At 40.4% G+C, this 11169-nt stretch overlaps 1 protein-coding gene across 1 annotated transcript; it reads left to right on the plus strand.

Annotated features, from left to right (window-relative positions):
* Positions 1–779: 779 nt before the first annotated feature.
* On the plus strand, positions 780–6425 carry LOC308151581 (mitochondrial basic amino acids transporter-like; the record flags this gene model as incomplete). The annotated part of the gene is made up of 4 exons (XM_080524475.1): positions 780–807; positions 3650–3693; positions 3982–4065; positions 5682–6425. 4 exons carry the CDS (start codon positions 780–782, stop codon positions 6423–6425), a joined length of 900 nt encoding a protein of 299 aa, XP_080380601.1.
* Positions 6426–11169: the final 4744 nt, after the last annotated feature.

Raw genomic sequence — 11169 nt, forward strand, 5'->3', positions numbered from 1 at the left:
CATAGAGGATATATGATCTGGAAGTGGGTGGAAAATGTAAATATATAAAGACCTATATTTTTTATCTCATTAGTTGTGGTGTCCTGAATGTTTAGGTTTTTAACAGGGCTCAGGGTTTTAAAGGGCTCTTTTGTCATTTAGGTTTTGCTGTTATGAAGATGAGATCGGGAAAAAAAGCCGAAAACATTGAGAAGTGATATGATATTTTTATAACAAACTAATTAAGCTAGTCAGTGTATTCCCCTGCATTGGTTAATAACATCCTCTAGAAATTGGAAAATAAAGATGACTGACTCCGATTTCATTCTCTGCTTATCATTAAGTTTGCGCTTTAATTTCATACAACATTTTTCATTCTTACAGATCATCGAAATACATTTGTTTTTGCAAATCTTACATTAGACTTGATCAACCTTTGCAGTCTTTAGTGTTAACAACAAAGTGGAAAAGTTACAATGTTGTTATAGATATGCTGAACAAACACATCATTTGACATAAAAGAAACTCCCAAATATGATGAATCAAAAACAGAGTTGATGTTTTCATCAACACAACCTTGAAATCTGGTGTATTATGATACAACCAATGAATGAGCGATGTGGTAAGGTCGTAAAAGGGGGATGTCAGCTTTGAAACGGTAATTTGATTTGATACAATGTTTTCCCCATAGCAGGTGGTACATGCCTCCCTGTCAACTGTCCAACACCGGTACAGAAATAGTTAGGCGGTTTACAGCATAGAGCTGAGGGTAAAATACTTTTCAATGCTAAAAGGCGGTGATGGACTTCCTTGCTGGCTGCATTGGAGGTAAGTCAGATCTTAAGCTCTTCATCTTTATCATCAGAGGTCTTTGTGAATTGGATAGGCCTATGCCAAACTTAGGCTTAACCATTATTGGGAGGCATAACTTTTGTTGCAATACACATATATGTATATATATATATTTCTTGTTGTGTAACTTGTGTATGGTAGTTGCTCACCTGAAGGGTGAACTATTGTCCATCTATCTGGGGACACTGCTATTGTCTGCTCACTGTGAAAATCTGCCTGTAAAATGCCAGTATTCTACAATGTTACCTGTAGTATCATGCATGTTTAGATCAATTTAATTTATTTGATTATTCAGGTCACAATGGTAGAATTGTTGATCAGATTTACATGACCGTTTGAGTGAGTGAGTCTCTTTATTTCAGGAGTGTTATGGATGTGGTTTAATTACGTGTTATCTATGATTTATAGATTGATTAACAGCCAAGAAAGGTTAGTTATTAATATTTAATGACTTGGCTTTCAGAAGAGAAAGATAAGATTGGTCCCTTCCTACTAGCACGCACATCAATCTACAGGTGTTTTCCTACCACTGACAATATGAACCTCAATGTCCTATGTCCTCTGTGCACCCTGTTGGAAAATGGAAATAGAAAGTTTGCATGTATGTCCTGACCTCTAACCTTACATACCAGGACATACAACCTAAGATAGCACTCTCGTTAACATGAGTGGCATCTGAACAAACTCCCCTTCATAGGCCAACTATGCACAGGTATAGAGGGGTGGGAGTTGGGGGGGGGGGGTGTACAGTGAGATAGTGGCAGTGAGCCACTGGAGCAGAGCCATACAGTATGAGACCTTTGAGAACTATGAGACCATCAGTGTTGGCACCAAACCTTCCATAGCAATTTAGCTTAACTAAACTTATAGTCCTTGGAGCTAACATTTCTCCCATCAAACACCGACATTTTACTTTGTTTGGTGGATAATGTAACCAATACCCAGAGAATGAATGAATGAATGGTCTTTATTGTCATTAATACAGTACAGGTACCATACAACGACATTTAAGAGGGGGGGCTCCCCTGGTGCTCGGAAAGAAGACTAAAAACAAGAGAGCCAAGGGTAAAATAAAAAAGGGAAAAGAGCTGGTTTACATAAATAAAGGCTATGTACACTATCTACTATACTATACTACTATACTATACAATAAAACACTGTGCTGTACTCTATGCTATGCTATAAATATCCTAACTTTTCCTATATCTGAACCTTATGTACACAAGGGTTGTCATATTGCACATAGTATTTGTTGCACATTCATTAAAGTGTCGCAGTTAGCAGGTTTAGAATGTTCACAGTTGTATTTCAATATTGCACTTATGTGAGAGATTTAACTAAGCTAGCTATGGAGCTTGCAAAGTGATCATGTCTAACACTGCCCACTAGCATAAGGTAAATAGTATTTCTGATATAAATACTGACTGCCACAAAGCTTAGACATTTTTAGGCTTACATTTCACAAGAATTTCCCACGGTTGCAATAATGTTTGTAATTACTGTCCCTTATCCAGTACCATACTGTAGATAGATAGATAGATAGATCTTTCATGCCTCCTTACCTGCCTGTTACCAAGGACACAAATCATGCCAGTGTCCTCAGTGGAGATCATCATCCTCTCTCCTGATTGGCTGGCTTGGGCCAGTCCCCCCTGTAACACATTGCAAGCGCTTAGATAGGATTAGCCAGCAGTGTTATAAGCCTACCCAGAGCGGCAGAGACAGCCCAGAGAAGACATCCTGGTTTGACACCCCAAAAGACTATATCACATTCCTGTGAGAATGCCAATTAGAATGTTATTGTTATGGACTATTTGGTGCCAACATGGAGGGTAGTTTGTCTGACTCTGTAGGGATCATTGGCTCTGAGACAACCACTGTCTGGGGTCTAGGGATGGGGTTTCACTGTGCAGGCAGGGACTCAGATTAGGTTACAAGGAAATGGGTTTCCCAGATGAGGCTGCAGTTCTAGATTAGTTCTAGTTACAGGTTGATGCTGGGTACAGGGCTTTGAAGGTGCAATCTGTAATTCAAACAACAACAACAACAACAACAACAACAACAACAACACAGGCTTCCCCCCACTTTTTTGGTAAACCGTTGAGGGATGGGGCTGGAGCAATGTTAACTCTCAATTTAATAGACAGAGCTAAACCAAAATGATAGTTTTAACCGTGTTTTAAAGCTATACAGTGTTTGTTTAGAATTGCATTGTTTACAAGCAATGGAGTAAAGCAAGCGTATATTTTGGGTTCTGATGGCGTAAGACGGTTAAAGTAAGCTCAAAAATGGAAATACCAATTACAGCTCCTTTAATGTCCTTCTTCTCAGATGAATCACAATTTTCATTTTAGCCTGATGGCTTCAGTGTAGAGAGACACTTACGAGTGTATGAATTAGACGATAGAAGTAAACAGACGTTAAGTAATTGTTGGTTGAGACGTGGTTTATCCCAGAGGTATAGGCTAGATAGTTATGGAGGGCGGATTTACACGTGTATTGCATTCCGATGTGTGTATTGCATTCCGATGTGTGTATTGCATTTGAATGTGGCACGATCCGCCCTCCATAGATAGTGGGCAACCTTAGAACAATGATAACGGCAAAAGGATGTTCAGAAGAAACGGTGTCCTTGCTCAGCTAGCTAAAAGTGTAATGTTAGCGGAAGACGTTTACGCAGTGAGATAGTTCTGTCTTTGAGATATCTCTAAATAAGACCATAAGCTTTTGGTGACCATTGAAAGCCATGTCTCAGAAATCTGCTCGCCATTCCGATTATTTTCCTAAATGCTTCCCTAACTCTTCTTACTCATTCTAGGTGCTACCGGAGTCTTAGTTGGACACCCATTTGACACAGTCAAGGTAGGTTTTGGGTTTTTTACTTTTTTATTGTCCAGTGATTTGTCACTGAATTTAGATTCAGTTGCCAGTCTTAGTACGCTTGTGTCAGACCAAACACAAACAATGATATGTTATGTTCTGAGGGAGATAAGATTTATTATTTGTTTAGGATTCAATATCATGTCTTTAGAGATTTTTTTTGTACAGTACACATGTCAGGATGTGGTGATGTGCTGGTCAGAAGGAAAGCTGATTGGACATCCAGGTTTTGCTCTGACCTTTGACCTTTGTCCTGTCTTTCTCTCACAGGTGAGACTCCAGGTCCAGAATGTGGACAAGCCTCTATATCGTGGTACCTATCACTGTTTCCAGTCCATCGTAAGGCAAGAATCAGTAAGTCCCTCCTCCATCGTTAACTCAACTCAACTCAACCTTATTGTGGTCTGCTCTTCCTCTCTGAGTTATTTATTAAAGTAATGGTTCAGAGCTCTCTGGTTTTGTGGTGTCTGTGGTGCTCTTATTTAAATCATTTGAGCTTTTACGCTTGGAGGAGTTGAAATGTGTGACTGCTGAGCTTTATTAAGTGTAAGTGCTTGAAAGCGGGCATCTTGGAATTCCTAGCTGGATCATTAGTGGGTTCAATTTGTTCCACTCAAGGTTGCAGAGTATCAACTTGCAAACAGTTTCCATTACTGAAGACATGAATAAACAGAATATTTGAAACAAAACACAGAGAAAACAATTGTCAATATAGACACCATGCTGTAATATTGGATGTAACATGTAACAACGATACAGAGAGTCGTGAGATCGGCCCAGAAGATCATCGGCGCCCCCCTCCCCTCTCTGGAAGAGCTGTACAACACACGCTGCCTCAGGAAGGCCTCCAAGATCTCCAGAGACCCATCCCACCCTGGGAACGAACACTTTGTTCGGCTGCCCTCAGGCAGGCGGTTCAGGACCATGTCCGCAAGGACAAATAGACTGAAGCTCAGCTTCTACCCTAGGGCCATTCAGGCCCTAAACACAGCAAAGACCTAGGTTCTAGGCCCTGGACAATCTAGACAATTTGATGGCAGCTACTAGATTGTAATCAAGTGAAATACTGAAACACAACTGTGAACATTTCAAACCTGCAAACTGTGACACTTTAAATGAATGTGCAATAATACTATGTGCAATATGACAACCCTCGTGTACATAAGGTTCAGAGATAGGAAATTATAGGATATTTATAGCATAGCATAGAGTACAGCACAGTGTTTTATTTGTATAGTATAGTATAGTGGATAGTGTATATAGCCTTTATTTATGTAAACCAGCTCTTTTCCCTTCTTGTTTTTAGTATTTTTTTCCTAGCACCAGGGGAGCCCCCCCTCCCAAATTTCGTTGTATGGTACCTGTACTGTATTAATGACAATAAAAAGACCATTCCATTCCATTCCATTCCATTCCATTCCATGTAATATTGGGTATGACTAACAATGTTGCACACTTACTTATATATACTGATATCCACTTTCCAGGCATAAGCTATATGGTAGGGTTCAGTTGTTTTGGCCATCAGTGGCCTGTTAATGTATGGAGGTAGATATGAGGTAGATTTCCTCTGTCTAAAACCAGCCCACTGGTATGGGGTCAAAAGTACAAAAAAAGACCAGGAATTTGCAACCAAGAAAAACCCTGTTGAAACCCCCCAAAAAACACTTTAAATCCACAAAAAATGTACTTCGCAACCGAAGAAATTTACTTCGCAAATAATATTTATTCCAAAGAATGTACAGCTACGTAATACTTTGCACTTCTGCTTAGATGACAATGACAATAAAGTTTAATCTAATCTAATCTAATCTAAAGGTAGCTAATAGGCCTATCATATACGGTAGGTCTCTCCAGTATTTCCAATATACACAGTGCTGGTCCTAATGCCTTGAATACCGTGAGTATCCTACATATTTTTAAGTCAAATTAAATATTATTCTCTCTTCCCATCCCCCTCCCTCTCCCAGATGTTTGGCCTGTATAAAGGCATCGGCTCCCCTATGATTGGCCTAACCTTCATCAACGCCATAGTGTTTGGCGTGCAGGGCAACACCATGCGCTGGCTGGGCCATGACACCCCCATGAACCAGTTCCTGGCCGGGGCTGCGGCGGGGGCCATCCAGTGTGTTATCTGCTGCCCCATGGAGCTGGCCAAGACGCGCATGCAGATGCAGGGGACGGGGGAGAAGAAGTCCAAGAGAAAGCTGTACAAGAATTCCCTGGACTGCCTCTACAGGATCTACAAGCGGGAGGGCCTGCTGGGGGTCAACCGCGGCATGGTCACCACACTGATCCGCGAGACGCCCGGCTTCGGAGTCTACTTCCTGGCCTATGACATCATGACACGCTCCCTGGGCTTCCAGCCTGATGACCCCTACATGATCCCCAAGCTGCTATTCGCCGGCGGGATGTCAGGCATTGCCTGCTGGCTGTCCACCTATCCCGTGGACGTGATCAAGTCCCGCCTCCAAGCAGACGGGGTGGGCGGGGTGTACCAGTACAGCAGCATTGCTGACTGCGTGAGGCAGAGTGTGAGGAAGGAGGGTCTGAGGGTGTTCACACGGGGCCTCACTTCCACCCTGCTCAGGGCCTTCCCTGTGAACGCTGCCACCTTCGCCACCGTCACGCTGGTGCTGCTGTACGCGAGGGGGGTGGAGGAGGGGCCCAAGGACTGTGAGTCAGTGCCACCCGGCCACCACACTTGTGGCTAAAGGATGCCACTCGCCTGTATGTCACCATGAAGTTGTAGGGTGTGATTGGTAACAAGACAGGCAAGTGGGTCATAACTGTTTGGGAACCACTGCTCTAGACATGTTACTGAGCCACAGTATCATGGCGAAGGTATCAGAAGGTATCAGATAGGCTGAATGCTCATTCAATCTACATGTATGTCTATAAATATGCAGTTTGAAACTGCAGCTGTAAATATAATTTATTATGGGGGTTTATTTTGTTTGATGTTTAAAAGCAATCTTGTTTTCCTGCCTCATGATATTAACACTTTTACTGATATGGAGATGTCAAAGCACTGGAAGATTAGACAAAGAAAGAAAATGGAATGTAGGAAGTGACAAAGGTTGAAAGCTTGACTTGTCTCTTCTCTGGGGAGGTTAAAGTTGGTTACTTGGTATGAAAATCAGGTGGACCCTAGCTTTGAGAAAAGATGCAATATGCACAGTATGTGATCCAAATATGTCATGTATGATAGATGATCTGAAAGTGGGTGGAAAATGTAAATATATAAACACTCATTAGTGGTGGTGTCTGGAATGTTGGCGTTTTAACAGAATTTTTCTAAATTGTATTTTGTTATAAAGATGAGATTAGAAAAGGAAAGCCCAGACACAGAGATGTGATATGATATATATATATTATTATATTATATTATATTATATTGTTATAACAAACCAATTGAGCTAGTCAGTGGATTTCTCTGCATTGGTTAATAACATCCTATAGAATTGGAAAATAAAGATGTCTGACTCAGATTTCATTCTCTCCTTGTCATTATGTGATTTTACAGTATTTTCATACTGCATTTTTTATTCTTACAGATCAATGTATTACATTTGTTTTTGCAAATGTTTTAAAAGCAGAAAGGATAGGAAACGCTAAAGGAAAGGCAACCAAACTATGCTGCATCTTTTAACAAATACTGTATAGCCTAATATTTCACAAATTATCAGTTTGACTACAGAAGCTGTGAAAGTCTTAGACCAGGAAAGGAAGTGATGAGGAAACCTTGTCAAGAGGTGACGTGTCATTCCAACACCCGAAGCGCTGTGTCCTCTATGTGGAGAAGAGAATGAAGGAAATATGTCTCAGGACTACTATACCCTAATTATACTATAGTATTGAGCAGGGTGGAAGGGACCTCAATGGAACTAGGCCGATGACACTCTCCTGGTTTTTGGCGGTTCTTGTTGTGTAAACAGCTACTGACAACGAAAAAGGTCAGTTCCACAAAGAGCACTTTGCCCATGGGCAACTTAACAACATGGAGATCTGGACAATGAGACAAACAGTGATTAAACACAATCAACTCTCATAGAGAAATGGTTACCAGTTCTAGAATGTATCTCTTCAATATCCAGGTTTGTTTCACCAAATAACCACTAGAGTGTGCTAAAGACCAAAACAAACACTACACCAGGAGGAGTAGTATGGCATCACAGTTGTCCTGTCAACATTATCAAATGTACAATTCATTCAGGATCAGTATATCGATACAGTATATATATTGAGATGGCAAATGTATCTAATCATCAGTTAACTGGAAGATATTTACATTTCCTATCTGAGAATGTGGAGCAGAAGTCAATGGAGGTCTTTACTTCTCCCTCATTGGTCAGCTGGCATGTCTACTTCCTATTGATGTCTTCCTTGTGCAGGGTCACAGTCAGAGTGATGTCACAGCAAGACAACAGTGTGACTTGGTATTTGCAGTCTACCTTCAGCTCAGCTCCTGTCTCATTCACCTGGCTCAGCCTGACTCTATACCATCAGTGACCAGAGAGCACCTTAATGCCCCTTAAGTTTCTATCATGCTATCATAGTTCTGTCTCTGGGACGAGGTGACTGTGAAAGACAGAGGAGAAATTCATGTTTGTGTCTCTCGATGTGACGTAATGTAATTGTCAAATTGTGTCACTTAAAATGTTAAATATATTTGATGGGCCACATTTGATCCTTGACATACAGTAAAAAGAAACAGACAGGAAGTAGCGTAAACAGTTCCATTGTCACATTGTCGACAGTTCCATTGTCAGGTCGTCGCTCTCTTGGCTCTGCTTTTAACCCTCCCACTCCTAACTTCTCCAATAGTACCATTATTTATAAATCTGCCAAGTAGTCAAGGAGCAGACCTCAACTACTTGGATTTGGGAAATATTGGGGAATATTGTCCCATTCTTGGGAATTAAAGAAAGTTCTCTGCTTTGACCCTGGAAAAAGAAAAAGTGAATGAATGAGAAGTGGTACATAATGCAGTATTTCCTGCTTTAACCCCTAAATGACTTAACCATGCATGAAGGTCAGTGTTAAGCTTTCAAGACACAAGATACGAGGCAAGATAATTGTGTTGCCACACAACAGAGTATGACAACATACCAACAGTATGATGGACCCCATCACTGTCACCACTCGCCGTTTCCACCTGCCCCTTGTGTGTTGTTTATTGTGTACTAGTAATATTGAAATGTTACTTCCTTGATGTGCTAATATCGTCTGTTCCAATGAATTACCGGTAAGTGTAAGAGGGTAGTAACAGTATTAGCACTTCAAGTCAGACCTTTACCAGACCTGCACATGTTGATAGATTTAGAATAGGCTGACAAAGCAGTGAAATATTTCTTATGAACTTAGAAATCTCATTATCAGCTACAGCTCATTGCGGATTCTGTTTCTTTAGATAAAAGATGACCAGGTAATGTTTTGGTTTCTCATTGATGTGAGTGTTGCTAATTTCAACAAGTGCAAGACTAGTATCATCACAACCCAATTATCACACTCGTATTTGTTTATTCAAACCAAAACTCCAACCAATGACTATTCAAGGATGGTCTTATGTGCAAAAGGAAGAGACACAACCAGTTATTTTTTTCCAGTTTCTGAGAATCTGTATTTTTCTGACGTGTGTGTGAAAGGTTTAGGTCCACTAACCACATAATAACCAGCAGTTCCTCTTGTCGATGTCACTGACTCACTGACAGTGTGGTAGTCCAAAAAAACTTCTGACATTGCATGCTCTAAGATGACCAGAAACATGCTTTCCCACACAGCTAATGTTTTGGCTAAGGCCATCAACTACGGTAGAATTTTGGAACAGTAAATGGATTCATTGTTATGAAGATAGATACAACTTGTGAGGTTGTAGATTCGTTTTGTGAACTTGTAAAATAAATATTTGCACTATATGAGACCACCAGGATTCCATTCACTCCTCCGTTGCTAAGGATGACAGAGCTCACATTCACTTATTCACTCTTCAGAAAACCTACTGGCTCAAAGTCATCTGGTCACCATCAAAACTCCAAGCTTGGACTCTTTGTTTTATCACTGATTGATAAGTTACACTACTGTATGAAACATTCTATTGTGTCAAATGCTGTATGAAGTGGTTTATGGTGAGAAGCAAAGGGAGTATAAATGATTTTCAATTACAGTGTCATATTTATTAAAAGTGTTGCTGATGCATATACAATTGCTTACTACACACAAGCCAAGCTCTCTCTCTCTCCCTCTCTCTCTCTCTCTCTCTCTCTCTCTCTCTCTCTCTCTCTCTCCCTCTCTCTCTCTCTCTCCCTCTCTCTCTCTCTCTCTCTCTCTCTCTCTCTCTCTCTCACACACACACACACACACACACTCAATATGAAATATGTCAATATTAATGTCATTTATCATCCACTACACACATAATTTGAGGTTAGCTGTCAGATTCATGCTAGAATATAAGTTCTATTAGAAATGCCATCCAAATGGCGTTTATACCAAAAACATTGTTTGGTTTCTGCATTATAACCTTTACATCCTAAATTAAATCCATTGCTTTTATTTTTTGTGTGTAGCATGTGTAATTTGTCCTCCTGATACCACCTTGATGGAGTCGGTAGAACCATTCTCTGACCGTTCTCCTCCTGGTAGGACTGGGAATAGGGCAATCTGATCCTACACTGTGTTATTCAAGCTACTGTTCAGTACCTGAGCTCTGAAATTATATGCAACTTCCTTGGACTATAATCCCCCTAGTGGTGATTGTAGGTAAACCGTTTTCTATAACCTACCTTCTTTCTCAGAGAAAAGCTCATGATAACTTGCCCTGAACAGAATTGAAGATTTGTTGGTTTAGGAACAAAGTGTGGAAATAGGTAAAGCTCTATTTCCATTATGAAACATTGTGTAAATAACCATAAAAAAGGCTGAGGGTCCTCCAGATTTTAATGTTAGACCTCCAAAGCAGATATTCCATATCATATGTCACCCAACCCTTCGAGCATAACCCATTGTCATCATCAATAGATGATTCATGCTAATTTTAGAGGTCAGGAATCAGTCGTACAGTGAAAAGCACTCAGGGCACAATGAAACTACTGACTCATTAGTGGAAAACTAACAAACTTAGTTTTGTTGGTTGGATTTATATTGAATTGTTGAACAACATTTATGTTGTTGAATTGCTTAATACTAATTGTGATAATTGACACTTTCAACTTGTAGAAATTAATATTATTCACGCCCAGCTGGTCATCTCTGTCTAAACAAGCAGAATGCACAATGAGCTGTACAGTAGCTAACTTTTTTTTAGTAACTACTCTGTCAGACCATTCGAAATCTGTCAACATGCACATTTCTTCTTGCAAAGGGGCTTAGTGTGCTACTACTCCTGTTATCACCCTGTCACACTTTATTGTATGAAATCGGAGCAGTTGATTTCAGTAGGACTAGTAAAACAACAAG

Source organism: Nansenia antarctica (assembly GCF_963989245.1).
Source record: "Nansenia antarctica genome assembly, chromosome: 1".
Classification (NCBI taxonomy): Eukaryota; Metazoa; Chordata; class Actinopteri; order Argentiniformes; family Microstomatidae; genus Nansenia; species Nansenia antarctica.